The following is a 27,027-nucleotide window of genomic DNA, read 5'->3' on the forward strand; positions in this document are numbered from 1 at the left end:
TGCAGCTGAAGCATATAAAATTAATATTGTTTACAGCATACTGTGGACAGTGCCAAATAAATGTTTAAACAAATACTGAACTACACTTCATGGTGTAACTAGTAACTGGACACAGCCTCATAAAAAATTTACATCTCGTGTAATCAGTATTCTTAAATAAAATATTTATAATTGAACTTCTCTGGGGCTTTTTATTTTACACCTAGTACACACCTAAACTGAATCATTAGTGCATATTAAATATATTCTTGTGAAGATAAGCCTCCACAAAACATACTGTATGCATACAGTCCACTGTATTTTGATGCCAGGGTGTTTAAGCCAAGGAACATTTCTCTATTCCTCTTGATGCTTCTGTACCACACACTATCGGCCAAAATTTAAAATAAGGGAGCCCCCATTAGGAAAAGTTCAACATGAATAAATTGTAAGTTAGGGTTAGCCCGTGCACTTAAATAGCAGTTTTACTTACCTGCATCTGCCGATCCACCAAAAGACAGAGATTTCAATATGCGTGAGGAAGAAAGAGGGCAAAGAACACTCCAAATGTCTCTAATCATGAGGGTCAGCTTATTTGCCATTGTTTCAAGTGAAATAACAGCCAGAAGAGCAGTGTAAGGAATCAACTTGCTTCTGACAATTCAAAAAAAGTTCTATGTTGTTTTAAGTGCTCAGATTTGATTCTTTCTCAGGTTTAAACTCTGCTTCTCATTCCTACTAAAGTTTTGGGTTTGGAAAAGGAGGAATCGTATTATCACCCCCGAATAAGCCCACTGTCCTTCACAGACACAGGTGCTGAGGTGATCAACCCTGCAAGTTCAACAGAATACAAAGTACACATATTTTTAGCCTTAATTCAATATAGCTTGTAGGTGTCTTACCTTTTTTCTTTTCATTTTAAACAAGCCCAGACTGGGGGAGTAGGGAGTAGAAAGGGTATTTGGCAACAGAGCTTTGATGACAGGCCCTAATCAGTAAACTCTTTAAGAGTAGCAGATGACTTGTTTCCGAGGCTATATACTCTTCACAGAAGACTGCTTCACTCACATAGTCTAAGATAATTTTTGGTAATGTTTACTGAAGTTTTTGCAACTCAAGTGTTACAGCACTGATTAAATGTCATTCATACATACAAAACAAACACAAACATGAATATAGGCAAAGAAGGACAAGCAGTTCCAAGTTTTCAGATGTCACTGGGATCCGAACTGAACAAAGGATCCCAGGCTGTCCCTGTACTTCCCAGCACCGTAGCTTATGTTTTCCCTTTATTCCAACAGCAAAGCAATTTCTATGAGAGGCTCCAGAAATGCTGTTCCAGTCTTTAACTTACCCTTACAGCTGAACCGCATGTCTTGCAACGCACCCTGTTATTTTGACCAGTTACGTTCACATCCTGGAAAGCCTTGCCAAGAGACCCCACACCCCTTACACAGCATCGTGTACTGCTCTTTCCAGTTACCTCCATTTCATTAACGCATAAGCATGTATCTCTGACATCCAGCATTGTTTATCACATGTATGTTTCAGACAAGTTTTAATTTCAAGAGGCTTCCCAGTCAACCTAAAATCCGCTAAAAGAAACAATTAATTTAAAGTGAGGCTGCTCTGGCAGAGTTACTGCATTTCACTTCAAGAGTTTTTCCTGTTTCAAAACAATCTTTGAGGCCAGCTGAAGCAGGCAGGGCCAGCAGCAGTGACTCAGCCTCCTACTGCACCTTCCACGCAGGACAGCATAGACTTATAACTGCTGGTGATGGTGCACCATGCACATCACTGTATCCAACATGGAAGAGACACTGCGCACACCTTAAACAAGCTGCAGAGACATTTAACCAAGTGGGTTGTTCTTTACCATTTTCTACTTTCTACACTGAGTGCACTTACCAGCAGGCTTTGCACAGGAAAATGACAGAAGTATGTCAGTTTGGTAAACTAATTAAACTTCACCGAAGAATAAGCACAATGAACACACAACAAGGAAAAATCAGTGGAAATTAGCTACTGTATCACTCGAGTTCTCCAAATATTTGAGTAAACTTCTGCTTGTCTACAATCTGGCCAAACTTAATCGTAAAATATAAAATATCTGTACTATTGTACCGTTTGAACTGGAGAAGTAGCTCCCCCTTGCTATCTCCAACTTCATCCAGTGTCATCACTGTCTCTATGGGACAGTAAATGTCGTTCCGTCTTCCCCAGAACGTCAAGTGGGCCACTTTGACAGTACGGCCAGTTTCATTTAAGTAGATTAATCCAATAATTCGTCTGAAAAAGTAGCTCATACCGTACAACATTGCACCAGCGAAGAGCGCAATGCCAGTTGTATACAAGAGGAGATGCTGAGAAACCTGGTCTTGCAGATAGAGGTGGCAGATGGGAGGCAGCACCACCACAGTGGTGGCAGTCTGTAACAGCTTCAGTCTGGACAGTACCCTGCAGTACTTAATCCCCGGAAACCTGTAGACCAGTTTGAACTCTTCTGTTTTCTCATCCACAGCCTTTTGTCGGACCACAGCACCAGGGGCTGAATGGCACAGACACACAGATGGCTCTCGCTGTCTCCCAAGATAATTATTAAGAGCACCAGCTTGCCAGTTTTGTGACTGCAAACAGGGTGGGCGAGCATCTTCCTTTTCCCATGACCTTGTCCAGAGCTTGTTTTGTAGACATCTCCCAAAAGATGGTGGTATGCAGACTTCAGTCTTAATTCTGCAGAGCCTGGCCTGTAAGGAAATATTCCCACAGGTCATTGTTTGAGTCTTCTTTATAATCAAATCACATTGAGCTCAGCACGTGTTCCTCAGGCACCTGAGGACAGTTAGCATAAGCCTCCCCACCCCAGATCACTCTATCCTGATACTTAAAGCTGCTGTTATGTTAGGAAACTGGTACTCATGCTTGCATCCGTCCCTGCAGGTGACGAGGGAAAATACTTTTGATAACATCGCTAATACCAAAGTCAGCTTACTGAACGTAACCTTTCTAAACAACGTCCCAGTGAAACCACCAGCACAAGGGCTTGCTTCTAAGCAAAGAGGGTAAAAGAACCTGGGGCTGCTAGCCAGCGAAATCAGCGAAATGTTAAATAACCACTTAAATAACAATTTCAGGGAAACAAAAAAAGGCAGACTAAGCACGATAAATGGGAGGACAGCACGAGTAACACCGAAAGAAGGACCGGACATCAGGAACGTGCAGGACAACAGAAGATAAAAGGAAGAAAGGGGCCGCGTGCGCAGCCCCGTGCTGTGACAGGCCACGGCGCCCCGTTCAGCGGGCGGCGACAGCCACAGCCTGGGACGAAGGGCCGCCATCGCTCCGCAGACCGCCTCGGGGGAGCCTGAAGCAGATAAGCGCGGCGAGCAAAGGGGCTGCTGCCCCCGGCGCCTGCCGGGCCCCGGCTCCCCTCCTCCGGGCCGGCGCTCCCGCCCTCCCCGGGGCCGTTACTCGGCCGTTCGGCGCCGCGCGCGGACTCCACCCCGAGGCGCCCTCAGCCGCCCGCGGCCCAGAGGCGCCGCCGTCGCCACACGCGCGGCCCCGCTCGCCCGGCCCCGGGTCAGCCCCCCCCCCGGGCGGGGTGGCCGTGTCCCCCCCCACACCCCACTTCCCCCGGCTGCAGAATCGCCCCGGCCCGCTCACCACCGCCGCCGCCATGGCTCCGCCGTCCCAGCGCGCGCCTGCGCCTCACGGCCCCGGCGCCGCGCGGCAGGGCGGGACGGGGCGGTGCCCCTCGCTTCCCGGCGTCCCCCGCGGCGGGAGCGCGCGGCTGCCGGTGCGCCGTCCGGGCCCGCCGCCGCTATGGCGCCGCCGCCGCCCGCCGTGCTCTGCCTCTTCGACGTGGACGGCACCCTCACCGCTCCGCGACAGGCCGGTCCCGGGGGCGGGCGGAGGGGCCGGGGGCTGTCGGTGTGCGGGCAGGGAGCGGACACGGGACTGTGTCCCCTCGGGGAGCAGAACGGACGGGCAGGCGGGGCTCGGTGGGCAGGCTGAACTGCTGGGGACACTGACAGGCCTTCTCCCTCGGCCCGCAGAGGATCACGGCGGAGATGGCCGCCTTCCTGCAGGAGCTGCGGCGGAGGGTGCGAGTGGGCGTCGTGGGCGGCTCCGACTTCGCAAAGCTTAAGGAGCAGCTGGGCGATGACGGTAAGGGCGGTGGGTGACGCAATCCCGCGCGCTGGGAAGTGCTTGCGAGGGAGCTGTGAAGGTCAGATGTAGGTTAAACCCTGGTCGTCCCCCTCCTTCCGTGCTGTTAACGTTTTCTTGCCGGTTCTGTTGCGTGGCGCTCCACCTGTGCAAAGCTGTTCACAGGCTTGTAGACGCGTCAGCCCGTCCTTGCGTTTTGCAGGTATCGTGGCCTCTCATTAAGGGTCGATTACTAGCAGTGGGACCCGACTCTGTGACAGACCTTCGGAAGGCGTTTTAGCGTTGTCTTTTTCAGTCGGGATTGCACACGTACGGTGCGTGTGGAGGCGGCGCCGATGTCTGGCTCATCCCCGACGGATCCCGTTCTGTGAACCGAGGGGTTACGGTGTAGAGGTGGACTCCTGCCCTGGTCCTTTGAGAGGCATTCCCCTTTCTGTATAAAAGACTGTCTTTGATGGTCTTTACTTAATTGATGTCACCAATAGCCTTCTGTAACGGGCAGATAACTCGGAGTGTGTTTGGTGTACAGGCGGTCTCCAGTAGGACGGTTCATCTTGTGTTGTAGTGAGGTTCTCACAGCTTTCAGACATCTACTGTCGATTAGTAACACTGAGAAAACGAGCCTAAAATAGTAGTATTTGATTTGCTCTCTAGCCAGGCTGTGTGCCAGGGCTTTGTAACGTTTGAGGTGGTCAGGCACTTCCTTATGTTTAATGCAAAGAGACGTACTTGCAGGAGAGGAAGCAAAAATTTAAGCAAAAATATAGGTAACAACTGAAAGGTTTCATGTGATTTGAGGTGTGTGTTGATCTTGGAGAGAAATGAGAGTGGTTTTGATCTTGTGCTCCATGTTACGCTGCTGAATCACGCTTTATGATCTAATGTTTACTGTATTTTAACCTGTTTAATATGTAAGATAATTCTGCATTAAAAATACAAGGGAAATGATAAGTTACTGCCTTTTTGCTTGGTTGTAGTGGTTGAAAAATTTGACTACGTTTTTCCAGAAAACGGTCTTGTAGCATACAAAGATGGGAAATTCTTGAGCAAGCAGGTAAGCGTGAAATTTCCAGTAATGTGAGAGACATTTTCTAAACAAGATTTTGCCTTGTTGCTACACTGCAGTCCTCTATAGTCGCCCTCCTAACTAAGGGCAAAATTACTGCTGTTTTCGTGTGTTACTTCTGTAACAGATCATTCATTTGTCACTCTGATTCATGTGATGACAATATTCACCTTAAGCTTTATTCTTTGGGGTATTCCCAAAACTGAAAGTTACTGCAGTCTGGAGCATCTGATTGAATAAGAACAGTGCAAATCCTGGAACAGCCTTTCCCTCAGCTTATCCGTAGGAAACGTGGCCAAGCCCTCTGCTCTGGGGGTCCTGTGGATGTGGCATTTCATAGTTGATGTCTGTTGGGCCTTAGGGTTCAGAAAGTGTCTTGTAGGTCTCTCGTAGCTACTTTGTAGTATTAATTCAGAGCGCGCATTCTGATACGTTGCATAAGCTAGAAGGTAAATAAATTAATATGAACATTCAACTGATTCTAGATACCCTAACCACCTTCATTGGTTCAACATAAGTAACAGAGACTAAAGTTCTGAAAGAGATCTTGGCTGAAATTGCCAACATGAGCAGTGGTTTCCAGTTTACTGTAGTAACAACCTCTGTTTCTTCACACTTGGCTACAGTAGATGTCAACTGCAACTTTTTGTTTAGTTATGCTGTCTTTGGCCCACACGGTTTCCTTCTAAAGCAAGTACTAGTAGGGAGCATGTTAAATGAGAGCTTGGTATTATGGCTTTAAAAAAAAAAGCAAAAAAAAAAAACCCAAAAGAAAAATGATAGCTGTTAGTTAGTACGCATGTGCTTTAGCTGAGAGTTAGTTATTGAAGGCATGTTTCTTTGTGGTGTTAACCATGCCCAATTATCCAATGTCTTTGTTTTCCATGTGGCTTGTTTCTGGAATCTCAAATTCTGGATCCTTGGTTGAATGGTATTTGTTTTGTTAGAACATTCAGGGTTACCTTGGTGAGGACATACTTCAAGATCTAATCAACTACTGCCTGAGTTATATTGCAAAGATTAAACTGCCAAAGAAAAGGTATGTGCATACACACATCTCAGTGTCACCACTCCATGCTATAGCGTTGAGCATCAATATGTAAAGCAGTCTGCTCAACAAAAAATGAGTAATTTGTGGTTTAGGAACACTGTATCCATGAAACAGAGCTCTGCCCGTGCATACAAAGACAAGGTCCCAGCTGGAGCACATGATTTGAAATACTGATTGAGCATTGTTAAGAGTGAGGGAAGTTCAGTTTGGAAGTAGAAGTATTTGCTTGACATGTTTGGAACTCAGCAGCATAATGTTTTCCAGAGAAAAGATGAGTTCTGTCAGATGTGTGAGGGTGCAGCTGCTTGAGACGTTAATACATACCATATGTGAGGTTAGCTAAGAAACACTGCCAAGATTGTTCTAAATCTTGTCCCTTCACCCCGAAGCTGTCAGTCTGGCCTGTCAGGGTCTGAGGGTTGAGTTGGCAGGATGCTCCAATCATACTTTTAAAACCAAATCATACTTTTAAAACCAAATCATACTTTTAAAAGTCAGTAAGGATGACGCTGAGGTTGCCAGATTCAAATAAAAGTCCAAAAGACTCCTTGACACCAGAGGTATTGGTTGCTACCTGTTGTTCTCATGCATACAATGAGAGGCTGAAGGAGACATCCGATTCCCATTGTCTTCAGAGTTAAATGAAATTTCTTTGTGGTATTCAGTATTTTGAGCAATTTTTCATCTAATTTCTGTTTCATTAATCAATTCTTTTTCAGGGGCACTTTTATTGAGTTCCGAAATGGGATGTTAAATGTGTCCCCCATTGGAAGAAGCTGCAGCCAAGAAGAACGAGTTGAGTTCTATGAACTTGATAAAGTGAGTTACAACTCTTGAAAAACATCCAACTCTTCTGGAAGAGGCAGTTATGGCTAGGTTATGATTTTAAAAAAAGCTTTTATACTTTGTGCAATTTTTTTCATTTTAACCCTTTCCATGTGGCTTAACTAACCTCTTAGTTCAGACTTCAGGAAATACGCAATAGTTGTTTTCTTGCAATAGTTAACAACGATTACTTGCAGAAGGGGTAGGTTTGGCTCATGTTTCTTTTAACACTGTATCCAGAGTACCGAATGTCCTACCTCTACACACAGGGTTCCTGAAAAATGCTGTCATAGATAAAACCGTACTAATCTTGAGTGCTTTTTAGTATTCCAGGCTATATCCATTCAAATCAATAAACCTGTTGCTTTTCTTGTCAACTCATTAAAGCCTTTTAAAGCAGAATTTAAAAGCTGAGGTCAAACTATTCACCATTTATTTTCCTTTGTACACAGCTGAATGTGCAGGCTGAAACGAATCAGAGCCATGATATCAGAGTTCTGTTCCCTGCTACACCGTAACAACTGTTTCTGACCTGATACAAAAACTGAAATCTAATTTCTCAAAAGCAGTCTGTGCCTGCGACTCAGTTAATGGATGCTGAAAGACATCTAAGCCAAAGGAATTCTGAAACTCCTTTTTGGAGTATCAGAAGATTAGTACCAGTTTTGAGACTCATCCTATGCCTCAGTCTCCTCATTTGTAAAACTGAATTTTTCCAGGAGTTAAAGCATACTTCCGTAGTATTCTAAGATTTTCAGATAGAAAAGCAAATATCACAGAACGTTTGTGAAGTTTTGCTGTCATTTTTTACAAGTTGGTAAGAGCTTAAAGTGGAAACGTTCTCAGAGTGCTTTCAGTAATAATAAAATACAGCTATAGCAAACTAGTCCTAGTACTCAGACCTTTGGATATTTTTGGGGTAGTTTTTGGGGTTATCTTTTTATTCATAAATTACCACAGCATGTAACTGACGTTTGGTTTTGTTCTGGTTGTGTGTTGTTTTTCTTTTTTAAACAGAAGGAACATATAAGAGAGAAATTTGTAGCTGATTTACGAAGAGAATTTGCAGGAAAAGGCCTCACATTTTCTATAGGTATCACATTTAAAAGAATTTCATTTCACTTAAGTTATATCCTCTTATGGGTCTGACATATCCTATCTCATTTGTGTGACAGTTATCTCTCGGGGAGGGGGGGAGGATTGCAGGCGTTGCATGCAAGACTAAGGCTCTTTTTCCTCTTAAGCTTTCATTTGGTACATTTTAATTGAAATCCATCAACAGAGAGCGTTTCATTGGTTGTCATCAGTTCATTGTCTTTTAATGTCAGTTGTGCAAGTGATTCTGCTCATTTTGAAACATATTACGTGCTTCTGATTAGTCAGAGTTGTTTCTGTGAATCAGCTTTGATCAGAAATACATCAGCACTGTTCCAGTAGCCCTTGGTTCTTCAGTTCTGTAGCTGCATTGTGTGGGAGGAAGGAGAGGAAAGACAATGCAAAAGCAAGTGCAAGCTTAAAAAGAAAACTGATAATAAGGGGGAATTAATTTTCCATGCATTTTTTCTTTTTTTTCCTCTCCCCCAATATATTACCATGTTATTATTTTTCAGAATCATCAAAAATATGCTTACCATTAGAGCTGTGGTATTGAAACACTAAGGCAGAAATGAAGAGCAGTATAGCTCTCCCAAGGCGTGTTGTAAATACCTTTTTGACACCTGCTTCAACTGGGAACTGTGCTTTTATGTGTTGGTAAAGTCCAAGGATTTGGAACTGGAACAGTTGTTGTCCTGTGAGGCTGTGTTAAAAAGGACGATTTCTTCCTTTGTTCTATTCTGAATGCTTTAGAAAATCTTTTGCATAAGACTTTATGGCTGTACATGCACCAATGGCTGTATTCATTTGTGTAGTTTTTTTCTAAAAGTAAAAAGATTGAATGTAATTTTTTAAAAAACGTTCAGTTTGTTTGAGAGCAGTCAGTGTTTCATGCTAAGACTTTCATGTTTGTTTAATGGGTAAACAATAATCTGTAAATCACAACTCTAGTAACTGATACCCTATAAAAAGACTTTGTACTTGTAAGACTTAATTCTGGGGTCTCATAATATTTCTGTGACTTCTGCAAAGCTCGCTCTACCAAAAATCTTACCCAGGTTAGTTTTTTGTCACTTACGCTCCCCTCAGAAACGTGTTCTTATAATAAACCAAAGTTTGCTTGTCTCATGTCTATCCTAGGAGGCCAGATAAGCTTCGATGTGTTCCCAGATGGCTGGGATAAGCGGTACTGCTTAGGAATCGTTGCCAATGATGGATTCAAGACTATCTATTTCTTTGGAGATAAGACTATGCCAGTGAGTATATTGTTTTGTACATACATTTCAGAGCTTCTGTTTTAAACCACAAGCACTGTAGGTTCTAACCAAGTGCCTTATGCCTGACACGAACTGAAGTCAGAATATAAATGTGAGCATGTCCGTGTTTAACTGGCTGTGCAGTACTAGTCAGCGTAATGCTGGGAGACAGCCGTAAGCATAGATTTTTCCAACATTTCCTGAAGTGAGCACAGTGTTCTTGACAGACTTAATAGGGGAATATGGTTGTAAATTAAATTTCTGTAATTATGTTAAAACCTAGGTGACATGGCCATACAGAACTCATTATCCTGTTTGGTTATTGTAGATAGATGATGCTTGGTGGCTGGTGATTATTAAACATATTTATTTTCCATTTAATTTAATACTGTTCCTCTGCTCACCACTCACTCTATTGAGGAACTGAAATTATATATAAACCCTGTCACTGGAGGGAGCTAAACAACTGCAGGGTGATTCAGAGGCTTTTGAAAAGGCTGAGCAGAGATCTGACTAGAGCTAGCGAGGGCAACACCAAGCGCAAGGACTTGGATGAAATTAAGGCTGTCTGAACATGGCCAAAGGACAGTGTCAGGCTAAGTTTTACAAGAAAAGGCTTAATTTTACAAGAACTTACAGAGAACTTCATAGTTTTATAAACTTAAAAAGGCCAAGTTTTATCAGAAAAAGACAAGCTTTAAATGACACCAGCTGCAAAAGTAATCACTTGTCCCTCTGGCATAGAGCTTATGGACAGTTGATTTTTAACCCTGTAATTGGCAGTGCAGCATTTTCAGAGTTTTGAAGTAGCAGGAATTGCTGCCGACTCACTGGAAAGCAGTGTGGCAAGCAGTGTACAGAAATTAGGTGCTGCTTCCTGTAGTGCATGAAGCTGTGGCTTTCAGGGATCTCTGCTCATGCAGGTGGCAGCACCTTTGTTCCCTGAGCCAGCTGTGAAAGGAGCTTTTCATCGTTGTCTTGTGATTAGAAACCATTTACAAATGTCACATCAGACCAGTAGCTAGCAAGGCCAGAACACTACTGCAATAACAAAGGATCAACAGTCATAACAATGATTTACCTAAAAGGAAAGGAAACGAAGAGGATAATGCAAATAAGTTACAAATACCATGTGCTGGTATAGTGTCCTGTAACAAGCTTTATACCTTAAATATTAACACCTAAATCATTTTAAAAAGTCAATACTGGATTGCTGTACCAAACTAAAAACATGGCTAAACTTACACTGGGAGTTCTACTCTTTCCTTACTAATTCTAACATGCAGGTCGGAAGTTCTCACACAAGTGTTTGTGGTGTCCAGCAGAAGTTGCAGCACAGGTGTGCTATAAACACGTTACGCAAAATCTCAAAATGGTGGTTTGCAGTTTCTTAGCTTTCTGGAACATCTCAGACATTAATATGTTATCTCCCTTCTTTCCATAATTTCCCTTATGTGTTCCTTTTCCACCTCAAGACTCTGACTATACATTAGGCTATATAACACTAAATCCTCTTCTTCTTTTTTCCTTTTCTGTTTTCAGGGAGGGAATGACTACGAAATTTTCACAGACTCCAGAACAGAAGGCCACAGCGTCACATCCCCACAGGATACAAGAAGAATCTGTGAAGAGCTGTTTTTTAAATAAAATACTTTTAGAATTCACACTTAGAAAATGGTTAAGACAGCTTAATAACTCAAAACATCTTCCTTCATTCTATGTTGTTTTTTGTAATTGATCAGGCTTTACAGAAGGGAAGCTGTTATTTAGAAGATGAACATTTTAGAGGTTTTCAAACACTACCTTATGCTATAAAGACATGAATTATAAGACAGTTGGGATTTCCTTGTTTAAACTGGAAGATGAGTAAGAGAGGTTTTATTTCTTTCTTGGAGTGGGAAGGTAGAACTGAGCCGGAAGTCCCTGACCTCACACATGTTCCAGTGCATGGTCAGAAGATGCATTGAGTCTACCACCACTGGAGAGGCTGGACCAACTGGTGCTAAAGTGACCTCAGGACAGTTGCTGTGCCAATGCACAGTACAGTTCACGGTACCTACACTTTTTTGCAGACTGTTTTAAAGTCTAAAAAATAAAAAAATTATAAAAATTATTAAAACAACTTGAGCATAGTAGCAAAATATATTTCTGTCACTAATTACATTTCTGATTTTCCTGGTAAGACATTAAAGGTAGATGAGATTTTAGTACTAAGAAACATGACCTGAACTATGTTTCTATTAAAATTCAAGTCGAAGCATAAGAATCAGTGTAACTGTTAATATTACTTTTCTCATCTGGCATTAGGAAAGTAATATTGTGTATGAACAGTTTAATTTTGTGTAGGAGAATAAAATCTCATTTTATCATGAAAAATTACTATTTCAATTTGTCATTTTGGCAAATAAAATATGTAAAGCAGAGCTATTGTATGTACCCTGCCTGTCTGTACAAAGAAATAATTTACTTGAATATTTCCAATTCCAAATTTATGTTATGCTTGCACAGGGGAGAATACAATCTTTGTGTCCAACCCAAAATCCCCAAAAGGGCTTACAAAAAAGGAAGGGGAGCTGTGATGCCCTCGTGCATCAGAACTATCTAGTCGTCTAAAACTCTTCTCACATGCCTACTTCCATAGGGTAATTCAGCCTGAACCATTTTAATGGGAACATGGACCAGAACCATCTGTAGTGCAGCAACTCTTTAAGATGGCGAGATTTTAATAGCTGCTGCTTTTTGTACGCATACATGATGTATCTGATTATTTTGTTACTTTACTGCATGCTTGTTTCCTGTATTTGCAGAAAGTTACCTAAGCAAAACATCCTGTGCAGGACCAAACCCAGATTTGTTTTCAGCCTCAAATACAATCATCTGTGTGCACATACCTGCATATGTTCAAATCTTAAAAGCTTGCACGTCAGTCTTGCACAGCCACTGCCAATACCTAAGGTTTATCTTCTGCCTCTCATGCCAACAGATGAGAAGCAAACATTCTGTCTCTGAGGGGAGAAAAAACAGAAGGCAAAGCAACCCACAATGCCTAATCCCTTGCTTCCACCTTACCTTCTCTAGTGTCAGTTGAAAAAACAGGGCAGGCACAATCCTTCCTGCCTTCAGCAGCCCTGGCTTGGGTCCCATCCCCTGAAGCCTGGCTAAAGCTTTGCTGCAGCATTTTGGAATGCTGGCTGCTCTGTCTCAGGAGCCCTTTCTGAAATGTTCTGGCCTTCCTGCCCTAAGTTTCAGATGAAATGACCAGGCTATGCTATCCTTCCCTGTTACCCCCTACTGTATGTTAATATAAATAATAGCTAATATTACATAATGAAAATCAATATATATTTATAGAAGTAGTAGTATATATTACACATTAACAGCTAGAAAACTTGTTAAATTACTCTTTAATTGTTCTGGTAATGCCAGTCAGTTGACATTGCAACACTTTTTAAAAACCTTTTAACTATCATCATACAGGTGTGCATATGCAGACACCTGCATTCTCCTCCGTCTTTTGACGCTAATCACCTTCAACACCAGCTAGGCAGAGAGCAGACTGAAGACATATGTTAAAGCATTATAATGGTCGTGTTTATTGTAAAGGAAGCAGTGTGTAATATTCCAACAAGCCGGATAGTGTTAAAACCACAACTACTAAGCCTTACTGTTAATAAAAAAAAAAAAACAAAAAAAAACCAAACAAAAACCCCAAACTCTGCTACAGGCTGGTCATTATCATACACTAAATTGTAGTACAGGTACAGCTAAGGTAAAACACGCCATCACAGCAGCTACTAACCTCCACACAGCTGTGCTCTCCCCAGCTCAGACCTCAGAACAGATCATCTGCTGTGAAAAAGTCTTAGGACATTTCATGACAGTAAGTGCCTATTGCTAAAACTGCAAAGAGGCAACTAAAGTTATACTGTTTCACCCAACTAACAGAGGAATATCATTCCACATTTTCTTTTTATTTGCAAAGTCATTAAAAAACCACCATTAGGAACATAATAGAGAGAAAAATGCTTCATTTGAAAAAGACGCGGAAGACAAACAGGAACAGAACTAATTTAGTTGCACTACAACTACACGAAATCTTGCAGGAAGAGTTAGGGCAAGGGCAATCATATCATGTCTTACCAAGCAAGTTTTCCAGGGAAACAGTTGCAGAATCTACTTTACCGAGACAGCTGAGCCGATTAAGTACTGTGCGAGCACAGTATTTTATACACAGTCATCTGAACAGCATATAACTTGCTTTTCAGAAGTACAGTGATTGTGCCTGCCCAGTGAAATACCATGGCAGACACTCAACTACATGCAATCAAGAAGGTTATCTTCAGCTTTGCCTAAATTCAGACACCATCAGAGGCTATGAAGTATCCACTATCTCTACAGCTTTCTACCACTTACCTTGAAGCAAATTTTTTAAATTTTGGTTTGGTTTTTTTGTTTGTGGGTTTTTTTTTAATACTGGCCTATAAAATCTGTTGCTAATCAACCATCAAGGCACCTAAGTAAATTCACAAACAATCCAGGCTTTAAAATCACAATATTCCACACATAGGCAGACATGCTGTTTCCAAATGGTGCAGCTGAAGGGCACCCACCCATAGCCATCGGAGCGTAACCACCAGATGGAGATTTTCCACCCTGCGGCAGCTGCTCTGTTTGTGAACTTCCTTCCACGAGGAAAACAAATCGCAGCAACAAACACCTCTCTGCCTCTCTCAAGCCAAGGCATTCAAGCACTGTTACCAGCAGAAAGTGTACTCCAACCCTTACAGAAGGGCAGATTAAGGGAGCACAGTGCTCACGCACCTCCAGGGCCTCGGAGTCGTGCCTCTGCTACGGCCGTCTGCACTAGAAGAGCTCTCCAAACCTCTCCTTGATTCCCCTGGGCATTTCCTGCAATCAGTTCACAAGATAAAAGAAAAACCAAACCTCCCCCCTCCACCAAGCACACAAACTAGGTCACTCTAAAATATGTTTTTTGTAAACATGTTACGATAGATTTTTTCATTAGCGTCTGAATTGCCTTTTTTTTTTTTTTTTGAGGCCAACTGTAAAAATGGTAATTTTGGCCTACTTCTGCTTTATTGACAATGCAGGATTTCCTCCCGCACAATATGTAAAATATTCTTAGGACAGGTCCCCTGCAGCCAGTTGTTGAGCAGTGACCATGCAGGCAGCAGCCGTGCTCCCTCCGGGACACCTCAGGAGCTGACGACATGCCCCGACCAGGTCTCATGCTTGGTTCCAGGAGCTAGATGGGTAATCACCACTTCCACTGCCTGAAGCTTCTCATTCTTCGGGGGGATGGTGCACATCTTGTAGGTGACCTCATCGCCTGCCACTGGAACATACTCGCCTTCGATGCTGTGGAGGGGAAGCTTCAGTTAATCATAAATCACATAAACGCTCTTTTGCAGCTTATTTAAATTTTTATCATAATGATTATCTTAGGTGGTCAAGATACTTCAGTTTTTTTTACAGAGCCCATCATTCACCAAAGCTTGAGGTTGATTTTGGTTGTCTTGCAGCAAAATCCTATAAAAACACTATAAACACCACCCTGCACCACCCCCCAAAAAAAAAAACCCAACCAACCACAAACACTAAAAAACCCACACTCTAATATGCCTTAAAAATAATCAGTCAAGCACAGCCTTGGACATCGTGTCTGTGAACCACGCAACAGTCTCTTACTCGCTGGCAGCACTAGAGGGCAGGGCTGACACTGTTTGGCACTTCGTTTGGGAGTTTGTTTTTTTAAACTATTGGAAGTTGATTTTTTTTCCCCCTCCTCTCATGCTTCTAAAACTTTTTTTTTTTTTCTTTTTTTAAAGAAGGATTGTACCATGTCGGTCATTGATTTTACCTTTATTTTACTCCACCATAACATAGTTCATCTGAAGTATGAAAACAAAAAGGAGCCCAAGTAAGACACAGTGCAGAATACTTCAGAATTACTCGCTGTGAAAAAAGAGTTCTGTGACCCTGACATCTTACATCACAGAAATTCTCCTCCAGCATCCAGCACTTAGGAAGATTTCCAAGAGTCTCTCACTCCTTCCTAGCTTCTACCAGCATGATGACTGCATACAAGTCCTTACCTGGAAACAGTGGGAATGGCAGAAGGGCTGTCACCTTCTGTCCAGAACTATGTACTGATGAAACAGAGAATCGCAAAGGGTACCAGCCTTCCTCGCTTCTACTGCTGCATTTAAGATAACAGCTTTTTAATAAAAGTCCCAGCATGCTCCAATGAAGACAGGCAGAGGTGCCTTCCAACCTGCATTGCCGTGATTCTCCGACAGTAGAAAGGATGCTACTTCACCATTCTTTACATATACCTACATGATCCCATGCTCAGGTTCCCCTTCTCTGACAACCTAGGCTCTAGATATCTTGTTTGAGGTTTTTTCCAGTGTTTCTCAGCAGCATTTGTATTTGTGAACAGATAAACACCATGGAGTTTGTTATTTGCCTTCCCTGAGAGCACAGTGGGAGCATACTCACACCACCCAGGAATTTTACCCCACAAATGTTTCTGTTATGGCAGGGACCTAAGATTTTAGCAGTGCCCTTCATATCCACTCTCATCTTGTGACCTGGTATTGTTATGGCTTTTCTATTGCAGGAAAGACTGGCAGGACTGATAGGAGGTAAATATACTATCACTTACTGCCAGTTGTAACTTCATATCAGACTTTGCCTCTCCCCTCAGTTTCACAAAACTGCTTCATCTCCTGCACTGCCTCTCACCCACCCTTCCCCCTTTAAGGGTTGCCTCAGCTTCTGCTCCCCTCTGACTTGTGCGTCGCGACTGCTGCTCCGGGAGCTGGTGCATCAGGCTGTGGCCGAGTAGAAGCAGCCTGTGTTCAGGGATGAGACTGGGTAAGCAGGCATGTACAGGGGAAGCTAAAACTTCCCCATACATTATAACTTCTCCCAGGGGAAATTCGGAAGAAAAGTCATTGTGTGCTAGCTGATTGTATCGACATGATATTGAAAATGCTCCTGTATCTAAATATGGATCTAAAACCTGCTACGAGGAATTAAAGGCATTCCCAAAGCCTGTGGCTTGAAACACATGTCCTTCAGACTGTATTTCCCTGGGCTAAACCCCTACTCCAGAGCTGCCTGTGACTGTGGGACTCAGACTCAAGAGGGCATGTCCTAAGCTGAACTCTTCAGAGCAGTGCCTGCAAAAATGGCAGTAAATGGAAGGCAGAAAAAAAATATTTACAGAAAAGTCAAGATAAAGCCTCCTTCATCAGACCTGACAGCCCCTTCGTCCCCATGCAGGCTGATCCAACTGACCTTTATTTACTTCCAAAGCCTCTAGGCCAACCTGTCAGCCCAGCCCCGTATCACACAGGACAGACTATGTTCAAGCTCCTACATCTAGACTCTTGCTGTTGCTGTCCTCTTCAGTTATTGCCTTCATTTACTGCCTTCATTTACAACCCACCTCCTGCATTTCTAAGAGGGCTAAGATTTCTTACTTACTGTCCTTTCAGGGACAGAGATTAGTTTACCTTTTTTAGTGCCAAAGGAATTTGCCACTAAATTCTCTGCAGCTTACCCTGACTTTTCAAGCAAGGATGAGAAGATGCTACTTGTACTGTCTCAGAGCCTGACAAGTAGACACGAGGCCCCAAGAAGAGACACAAGAGAGGGTCAAAACACAAGTGAAAATAAGAATGCCATGTAAAAAAATGACATCATCTTTCCCACTTGAATCTCTTGAATGATCCCTTGTTGCCAAAATTGTTGCTATTGAGTTAAAACCACATTGCCATGAGCAGTAACTCACAACACAACCCATACAGGGTATCAGTCTTCCCCGAGTCCCCAAGCAAGATAGCGTCAGAGGAGCAATGCAGCACAGACAGAGGAGCAATGCAGCACAGACATTTTATCCATACAAAGAAACATAGGACTAGCAAAACACAGTAAGCAGAAACACCTTCCAGCTGAGATGTAATGAACGTAGACAATACGAGCCAAAGCAGAAAGTCTACACTGACTCAAGTACAGCTGAGCCACTGGAACAAGTTGCAATGAAACATGTTTCTTCGTCTGGCCTCGAGCACCAGGACCAGCTTCAGACAGTGTTTCAGGGTGCAATTCTGTGTGGCTGGAACTTAAGCAGCATCTTCTCTTGACATTACAGCTGCCCACTCCACAGCCCCAGGTATTGCCTTTGATTCCTGCACAGAGGATGAACACACACAGCGAGTGGTGAGCTCAGTCACCACTTTGCAGGCATCAAAAGAACCGGATGCCCTGCCCAGGAAGGGATCTCATGTTTGGCTGAAAGGTTTTTTTAATGAACAGGAACCTTATGTGTTCTTTAAAAGCTCCTGTAAAACAGGATGAGATGCAGTTAGCGAAATAAACATTTGAAATCTGCAAAAGATATCAGTAAGTGTGGCTAACATAGAAGGAAAGTGGATTCAGGCCATCTCCTGAAGCACCAAAGGTGTGTCAATACACAAAGGCAATGTTTTAAGCTCCCGAAAAACAGAGATAAATTAGTTACCAGTTGAATCTTTACATTCAAGTGAGGAAGAAGTACAGCTTTAATGATAAAAAAAAAGATGGGGATTTTGTTGGGGTGAGTTTGGTTTAAAATTGAAATATGAATATATATATAAGAAAGGGGTTGTAGGTGTACTGGTAACGAAAGTGGTCCTGTTTTTTCAAGAAATTAAGAACAAGTGAGTCAGTACACACAAGAAATGGCAAGCCTAACTGTCATGGTTTCAGCTAGGATAGAGTTGACTTTCTTGCTAGCAGCTGGTGTCATGCTATGTTTTGGATTTGGGATGAGAATGGTGTTGATAGCACACTGGTGGTTTTGGTTGTTGCTAAGCAGTCAAGGCCTCTTCTGCTCCTCACACTGCCCCGTCAGTGCGCAGGCTGGGAGGGCACAAGAAGTTGGGAGGGGACACAGCCGGGACAGCTGACCCCAGCTGACCAAAGGGATATTCCATGCCATATGACATCACGCTCAGTATATAAAGCTGGGGGAAGAAGGAAGGAAGGGGGGGATGTTTGGAGTTACGGTGGTTTTGTCTTCCCAAGTAACCATTACATGTGATAGAGCCCTGCTTTCCTGGAGATGGCTAAACACCTGTCTCCTGATGGGCAGCAGGGTATGAATTCCTTGTTTTGCTTTGCTTGTGTGCGTGGCTTTTGCTCTAACTATAGTAAACTGTCTTTATCTCAACCCATGAGTTTTCTCGCTTTTACTCTCCTGATTCTTTCCCCCATCCCACTGGGGTTAAGTGAGTAAGCAGCTGCACAGTGCTTAGCTGCCAGCTGGGGTTAAACCACAACAGTAACATAGGACTGGCTGCAGTCAGGGAGGGGAGAAGCAAAGGGACTGACCCAGACTGGAGAACACACTCTCAGCTATCACTGAGAGCCACTGAATCCCTCAGCACTTGTTAGATGACTGGTTGGAGTACTGTCTACAGCCCCTGATCTGCATGGGGCGGGGGACATGAAAAAAGGAAAAAAGGAAAAAAAGAAAGCATTTGCTGACCCAAATTTCTTAAGCTTGAATCATGAGGTTAATTATTCCTGTTCCTTCTTCTAAGCAGATCACATTAGCCCCAAAATCTGCACAGCCCTAAGCATTACCCAGAAATGTATACACTTCTCCACTAGAAAGCACGTCTTACAGGACCAAGCACTATGCTGACAGCATCAGATCCTTTCTTGGTTTCTTTCCTTACCCAAACTGACACTACAAGAGACTGAAGCTTGTGATATAACCTCATTCAAACCCAACTCGGCTTCTTCTCATCCCCTAGTTTGTCTTACTTCTTTCCTTGCTTGTTGAGGTGACACCTCATCAATACCACCATCAATACCTCTGCACAGCTGTATAAAAAGGTTGCGGACACACAAACAGCTCGAATTTTATTTTTTGCTTTTGGCCTTTAAACTTTTCTCCCACAGATCAAATATCTTTTTCTTTCCTGCAGCTTTCTGATTACCAGTTACTCTCGGTGCCTACCGAATATGAGATTATTAACTTATTGTCCCCGGTGCACATGAAAAGCAAGAGGACAAAGGTCTTAGTTTGCAGCCTGAGTAAACCTGTTTGTGAACAGAGCTCCCAGCACAGTGCTTGCCCACCAAATGCTGCTTCTGGCATAGATGCAGACTTAATCCAGCACTGTTATCGATATGTGATGCTTAGAAGCAAGAACAAACAACCTCCAGATTGTGCAGTACTTCTGGTGGTGTCAAGAAAGAACAATATAATGGCACTTGAAAGGTGATGAGATGGAATGGCACTGGAGGCGTAGCCCTACACAAGGATGTGGTAAGATCCTCCATCAGGAAGCAATTGCCTTAAGCGCTGGGAGGGAAATGAACTGGAAAAGATCAGAGAAAGTAAACAGAGATCTTGGAACAGATTCAGCCTACGACAGCCATTCTATATAAAATATAAGTTACCTGGATAATTTGGTAGAGGAAATTAAACATGGGCTTTTTTGACGTTATATATTGATTAAGTATTTTTAGATCTGTATTTTTTACTTTTACCCTAACTACATATTAAATGTTGATCTAGAGGAAGGTGAAGATTTTCACTGCTGTTTAGGAGACTGGTATGCATGTTCTACTAAAAATAATGGATATCTATGTATCCAGGAACTTTAAGACACTTCAACAAATTAAGCTAAAAATAGGAAATGTTTTCCTGACTTTAGTGTCAGAGTGAGACACAATAGGGTGAGTTTTAGATTATCCAGCAACTCCCATTTCCCAGCTCAGCGCCAGTCTGGTACAGTGGAGCATTTTATCCTGCACTATTTTTAGGGAACTGGGAGGTTATTAGGAAATTACCTAAATAAGGAATGTTCTAGTTCTTTCTTCTCACAGCTGCTATTCATATTCCAGGGCTCTAGTTAAACCTCTTGGGACAGAGACTAAGTCACATGGAAACATTTTTGAACAAGAGTTTTCAGTGAATTCAGAGCTTTGCTGGTCAACAAGCCTGCCGTGGATCACACCATGCAGCTGCTTCCCATGGATCAACGGGCTGTATTATCTTCTGGGCTTCTTAAAGCTCATTTAACACCTTAGCACACCTCCCAGGAAACATGTATTTTTATTAAGCAGCAGGACATGACTGAGTAATGAACTATTATGAGTTACTAATCCTGAATGCCCTCCCATGCAGTCCTGGGGTAAGCTGACAGCTCCAGCATTCATCAGCAAAGCCAGCGATGACCTTATCAAGCCAGCTGGCAGGCAAAGCAGAAGAGCTGCCTCTCACCCACCAGTCACACTCATAACTGGGACAGACAAGTCTGAAAGAGGTCCAAACACTGAAGAATCCATAATTAATATCCAAGGTCTCTGCTACAGGATTGCCCTGGTCTCTGTGCCATTACAGAGAGATCTTCCCAGGAGCTGCCTTGTCTAGGACAGAAGTAGCACTTCCCTCCTGGTACAATGGATGCATCATCCTCTTTCCCAGTTCTCTACTGAGATCTCTAGTCGTGGTTTTTGAATCCACATTCAGGGATAGTTATGGCTCTATATCTACTTTCAGCAGCCAGTTCAACACCAGGCAGCACACCATGCACCATAAGGAAGAAACTAGTGATCACAAGAGGCAGAGCTTTTCAAGGATGCCTACTCAGTCAGAGGTACAGAAGATGCCTGTTCCTGCAAGCACCCAAATTTGATCCTGTCACAATAATAAATACTGTTTGAATCCGGAAAACAAAGCCCAGGGTAGTTACATTCTGTGCTCACTAACCACAAAGAATGTCCATGCTTAGGTGGGGTGGCCAAAGTCTTCTTCAATGCCCACTGCTCAGGTTGCAGGTAGAGTGTAAGTCTTGGCTTTGACCTATTACAGTTTATGTCATTTAGGTGGAGATTCTGGGAAGGTTTTGCTACAATCACAACCACTGCAAGCTGGCTCTTCTGCATGCACTAGTGCAACATGTGAGTCTTCTGAGCCAAGTAGGGGTGGTGTGGGAAACCCTTAGGAAAAGGATATCCACGTTCTATTAATTTTCAAAGCCCTCTCAAGTAAGATCTGGTATTCTGCTGTCTCTCCTCCCCGCCCCAGATAATCTACTTATTTCAGACACTTCAACAGATGCAGCAAGGCACCAGAAAGGGAGTACATCAGGAAGGAAGTTATGCAGGCCAAAGCAGGTAAGTCATCAAGTGCTTTAAGTATTTTGAAGGAAATCACAAAGCTCAGATTTGGTTTGCCAGCAGCCAGTTGCAGCCAGCAGAAACTGTTTTGATGCTAGTTCACAGAAAAGGCAGAGTCCAGAAAGGTTTGTTCTCTCAGTTCAGATTCAGCTCTCAGTTTGTTTATAATTATCAGTTAATTTCCAACCCATATATTGTTACACTCCACCAGAAGAACAGCATCGCAGAAGAGCCAGAAGAAGAGATGTGGCATTAATGCTTTGCATTAAACAGTGATCTGGCAGAAAATGAGGAAAGAAAGGAGAATGAAAAGACAATGTCTCCATGGACGTGAAAAGCTCAAAGCCAGCTACTCCAAGCAGCAGGATAGTAGCAGGGACGCAGCTGGGTTCTTTCCCACAGGAAGATGTGGCTTGATGGTACATCTCCAGCATAACCAGACACTGAGATGCAACAGCAGAATGGGACCGCATCCGCACCTGGGAGCCCACTGAGAGACCACTTCTGTTCTGTTCAGTACTCCTGAGTTACAGGCACTATAAGCATAATTTCCTGAGATCACAACACACAAGCAAGCTCAGGATCTCTCCAGGGACCCAAGGATGCAGTGCGTCAAGATCCCAGGGGAAGCATAACGTCAGTTCTTCAAAGCCATCATTAAGCATGGGGTCAGGAATCCAGCCTGAAGGACAGCCTGAAGGCCTCTCTGCAATGCAGCAGTTTCCCCTTCAGAGCCAAGTACTAGCAAACTGCAGAAAACCCACAAGCACTGCACATGTTTTTTTTTTAAATTCCATTAAATCAGCTGCTTTTGCAAAATAAAATCTTCAAAAAAAGAAGCGTGTGGTCATTCATTCGTCACTGCTCTCTGGTGAACTACCTCCTTGCCTTGCCCTTGCAGCTACACAGGCTTCAGGCCAAATCCCAATCAAATGCAAGAGCCAGGAGGGTAAATGAGTATCCATCATGTGCCCACATACACTGGGAAACCAGAAGAGTGGGATTCTTATGCAGTGCCCTAAAGCACATCACTTGACCTGCCACTACAGGCACCCACACCCCACCTCGCCTCATCCCCCTTGGTCCATGCCCTCAGGACCCCCCTTTAGAAGGCGAGCTGATATGAACCTGCACAGGCAGCCACACCCAGCACTGCAGGGATTCCCCATCTGCTCTCAGTAAATATGCCACATCTACAGGAAGAGTGGCAAGACACTGCAGCTGAAGTCACCAGAGCCGTTACATTTTAGTAACAACCAAACCAAGCTGGTATTTGTGAGAGCTGACCTACTCCCACTATGAAACAGCAGCAGAGGAGGTAAGATACCAAGGAGGATACAGTTCTCAGCACTGATGCTGCAATAACACCATCAGTTTAGTAGCAGTGGATCACGATACAGGCTGGTGGAAATGAAAGCATTAACAGTACACATCACTATTAGAAATGTAATTAAGGGTTTTTTAAAAACTTCACTCCAGGCAAATGAATTTACCTTTGCTTCCAGCTTTCCAGAGACATTATCTGGAATTACCATCTCAGCAACTCCTCCACGCCCATGCTTGCCAGCCAGGGTTTTACACTCGCTACTAGCAAGCACATTTTGTTTTCTGTTCTGGAGAAGGGCGAAGTATTAAACTGAGAAAAACAAAATCTCACCATATTCAATGAGCCATAACATTTTCCTAGTACAATTGCTTATAGCAACTTGAGAAGTGTTTCCAATAAACACAAGGAAGCATGACTCGTTGTGCACGCACGGCAGAAAGCAGCAGTGACCCTGTGGCTGGTGCCTTTAGGTGGGTGGCAGGGGTGTGACAGCTCTCGCTGCACCAGGCCACGCGTCTGCAGGCAGGAATGGCCACTCAGATTGGTGTGCATAAGCTGCCTCTAACCTGGCTGTCTCAAGCACTGACGATGTTGCCATTGTGGCACAGGGTTTCAGCTGCAGACGCTTTACCTGCAGACCGACCCAAGAAGACGTCATGAGCACTGCTAGGAAGCTGCCGCCACTTGCGTCACCAGAGCTGGCACCATGCCTCTACCTGCTGCACGAGGACAGCTCAAAAGGAAACGCTACCACCTACCAGTGTTGGCATTTCCAGAGAACTCCAGGCTGCTCTAGTCAATTGTACGGTTTTGTACATTTGTACCTAATCAGTTAAAAAGGAGAACTGGCTCCACACAAGTGCTATCAAATCCCAAACCAAACCGTCTCCGCAGTCTTCAGAACCACTCCTTAAAATAGGCAAAGCCACACAGACAAAAAACACCTTTAAAACCTGCACCTTCAAACTGGCATTTCTTATACTGTATGTCTACCTGCACCCGACAAGTCCAACTTCACAGTAACACAGCTTTGCTGCAAGTTCCACTTATAAAACATGTCCACATGCCCACACTCACCTTAAACTTTTGCACAGATACTGAAATTTAAAATTTTGCATACGCCAAATGAATAAGCTTTTGAATACGACATATATTTAACCTTAATTTTAGGCTAATGCTCACTTACGGAAATGGAAACGCCACACTAAGTGTTATTATCTTACAAAAGTAAATGGAAAGCTATGGGAAACAGACACCCATTTTACGGAAGACATTTTCATTGAAGTGTAACCTTACAGCTCCCCAAAGCTTAGGGAAGAGAAAAATTTAATTCCTCAAATTAAATTATGTTCAAAATCATATTAATCTGCAAGATAGGGAGCTGCTCCCAATGCTCAAAAACTTCACTAATCATCACAGCTTAGTGATGAACACAGGGGAACAGTCTATCTAGCCGAATCCAAACTGGCATACCACTTCATCCACATTCCTGAAGTCCTAGCTTTCAGGCAAACTGATTCAGGAGAAACAATCCTCTTTCATTTCACAAGTAGATGCCTACACCGCACTGAGACAGTGAACAGATTCAGGTTTAACTGACTAAAACAGGTCTAAAAGCATTGTGTGATAAACACAAGCAGTATCTTGAAACTCACACTATGCAAACCAGAGTCATTGGGATCCCCTGAGCCACAGTGATGGCTACAGAATGCTGCTGCAATAAGCAACTGCCATTAATAAAGAGCAATGTTTCTAATTCACTGTGAAATAAACTGAAATGAAAGGCATTATTAATTCATCTTTCCAGTGCTGCCTTGCATCAGAATTAAGACAGTGATACCACCACCCTCTAGCACTAAAAGCTGTTTCCAACAATTCAAATACACTCGGAGTAATTAAAGAACACAATGTGCTGAAACCTTCAGTACTTCAATAATAGCACCTTTTACTAACAGGTTGAGGCAGAAACATCAGCTCTTTTTGAATTTATGTTCTGATACAGTACCTACAAAAGAAATAGTTAAAACAGTGGCCCAGTCCTAGATCAATAGAAAAAAATCCTGTTGGGTTCAAAGGAGCAGAACTGGCCCTAAGAAAGTTGTATAAAGCACATCCTTCAGTCCTACAACATTCACATGAACTAACCTTGCTAAAATGTTTCTGGAAGAGCAAAGAAAATAGTCTTTGAACACATAAATGATAGTCTTAAAGAGGAAAGGCATTGTTTACCTGCTGTGAAGATGGAAGGAGGAGTGAAGGACCAGATAGAAAGCAAGGGAGATGTCAGTTAAATATCTGAAACAATTAAGAGCCAGGTCTGTTCATTACATGAAGAGATCACCCAGGGAGGCAATGGATCCCCAGCAGTCAAATTGTTAAGAGTGTGCTGGGCAAAGCATCTGCTAGAAAGGCACAGGCACTTTCCAGCAGAGAACGGGGTAGAGGAGGTCCCCTCCAATTTTCTCACCTACAGTAAACTTAAGGGAGCTGCCACACTGGAGAGAGACTTCAGTGTACTGCAGCAGGGCACACAGAGACAGTTCCCCATCTGCGGAAACATTAGACTGAAATGAAGTAACTAAAAATGAAGAGAAGCAGTCTGGTCCAGCATGTAGGACACTAAGCTGACACCTGAGAACCCAGAGCTCAGGCTGAAAGTTGTACCTGAGCAGTCCAGAGCCCATCACCCCCTGCCCAGGCAGTGGCTCTCCCCCTCCTCTCATCCTTTACCTGCTCCAGCTTTCCTGAGCAGGGGCAGTCTGAGGGCATGACTGGGTGAGGGCGAGAGCAAGCAGAGAACTGGACATGTGTCAGCAAAATAAACATGCTGAAAATACATCAAGAAGTGTGGTTGCCTGTGAACTTTTACAACCTTGGTGACTCGTTCAATAGTGGTTTTAGGATAGATCGAGTGGGTGGAAGAATGGGGAGGGTGGAATGCCGCATTCAGGGCACAATTACTCAAATATAGCTTATCGATGGCTCACAGTCAAAGCATTTTGAAAGTATATGGGATTGATACGCCAACTAGCACAGCCCACGAGACGGGACTCCTGCGAGAGGGGGCCTCGTGCACAGAACACCAAAATCACAGCAGACAAAAATGTTTTTCATAATGTTATAGATGATTTCAGTATATAGAGACATGTGGGAGTCTTAAATAGCCAAATAGCAAAATGTCACTGGAGTTTCTAAGAATTACAGCTGATTGAAAGGGGATCAAGGGTAGGAACAGTTAGTGTACCCAGAATCAAGTACTGGGGTTTGGGCCCAGAGAGGAAGATGTGTTGGGCCATAGGATCAGAACTGGGGACCACCTGAAAGATTAGTTCCTATTTTGTATAGACAAACAAAGGGCAGCCCCAATCAAAAAGTTATCTCTAGGGCTTTAAATGGGTTAATTTCACTAAGTGAAGAAAATTTTACCAAACTAATTGGAAGAGAAAATGTAGAGAAAAAAAACAGGACTGAAAATAGACAGTTCTTTAAAAAGAATTCATTAGAGAGCTGAGAATTCATGTTTCTGTGAGAAGGCTGTTTTAAGTAAAGCCTTGCTAATCAGTAACTGTATAGGTCAGACTAGCTGTTCACAGTAAAATTTTTAAATTGTTGTATAAGAAATGTTATTTTTAAGTTGTAAAGGAAATAAGGAGAAACTGTGCATTTGTATTAGATGGAAGAAAAAAGATATTAAATAGCATTTCCTTGGGTTGAACACATAAGTCAGACCACTCAGCCCATTTGCACCCGCGAGTCCTAAAAAGCTTTGGCTTGCCAAGGCCCGTCATGCAGTAATGTTTCAGAAAACTGGAAGAAAGCCAATGTGCTCCTCCTCCAAGGACACGTGCTACACACACAAACAGGAAAGATAGCTGGGGCAGTGTGAATAACTTTGGTAAAGTTTTTGTTGACTTATCATTGGATAACCACTCCAAACAACAAATAAGGATTACACAGCTTCAACGCTGTAAACAATATGTAGACTAAAAACTGGTGATACATCTAAAAGATGTTATTGGAGAATAAACATTGAGCAATCCTAACACACACCCTC

The 27,027-nt window shown here is 43.2% G+C and overlaps 3 protein-coding genes across 4 annotated transcripts in view; 1 reads left to right on the forward strand and 2 right to left on the reverse strand.

Annotated features, from left to right (window-relative positions):
- Positions 1-1,048: 1,048 nt before the first annotated feature.
- On the reverse strand, positions 1,049-3,657 carry TMEM186 (transmembrane protein 186; the record flags this gene model as incomplete). Its single annotated transcript, XM_082490722.1, has 2 exons — positions 1,049-2,726; positions 3,643-3,657. The coding sequence occupies 2 exons, from the start codon at positions 3,655-3,657 to the stop codon at positions 2,010-2,012; spliced, it is 732 nt and encodes a 243-aa protein (XP_082346848.1). The 3' UTR covers positions 1,049-2,009.
- A 90-nt stretch (positions 3,658-3,747) lies between these two features.
- On the forward strand, positions 3,748-11,862 carry PMM2 (phosphomannomutase 2). Of its 2 annotated transcripts, none has more exons than XM_082490573.1 (8): positions 3,748-3,870; positions 4,035-4,146; positions 5,124-5,200; positions 6,160-6,251; positions 6,983-7,082; positions 8,106-8,181; positions 9,324-9,439; positions 10,982-11,862. In XM_082490573.1, exons 1-8 carry the CDS (start codon positions 3,802-3,804, stop codon positions 11,084-11,086), a joined length of 747 nt encoding a protein of 248 aa, XP_082346699.1. In that variant the 5' UTR covers positions 3,748-3,801; the 3' UTR covers positions 11,087-11,862. The 2 variants fall into 2 exon arrangements, with proteins under 2 accessions (XP_082346699.1, XP_082346700.1); XM_082490574.1 differs by having other exon boundaries at positions 8,109-8,181.
- A 1,146-nt stretch (positions 11,863-13,008) lies between these two features.
- The window catches only part of CARHSP1 (calcium regulated heat stable protein 1), a 37,652-nt gene continuing 23,633 nt past the window's right edge, over positions 13,009-27,027 (reverse strand). The window contains exon 4 of the mRNA XM_082490515.1: positions 13,009-14,818. Within this exon, the coding sequence (XP_082346641.1) occupies positions 14,656-14,818 (163 nt within the window). The 3' untranslated portion in view covers positions 13,009-14,655. The remainder of the gene's footprint in view (positions 14,819-27,027) is intronic.

This window comes from Vanellus vanellus (genome assembly GCF_965231255.1).
Source record: "Vanellus vanellus genome assembly, chromosome: 14".
Taxonomy (NCBI): Eukaryota; Metazoa; Chordata; class Aves; order Charadriiformes; family Charadriidae; genus Vanellus; species Vanellus vanellus.

Bases quoted from the DNA above. Each gene is read 5' to 3' on its own strand.
- PMM2 (XM_082490573.1), top strand. From the start codon at position 3,802: ATGGCGCCGCCGCCGCCCGCCGTGCTCTGCCTCTTCGACGTGGACGGC. The intron at 5,201-6,159 runs GTAAGCGTGAAA...TTGTTTTGTTAG, and splicing joins GGAAATTCTTGAGCAAGCAG to AACATTCAGGGTTACCTTGG. The intron at 6,252-6,982 runs GTATGTGCATAC...ATTCTTTTTCAG, and splicing joins ATTAAACTGCCAAAGAAAAG to GGGCACTTTTATTGAGTTCC.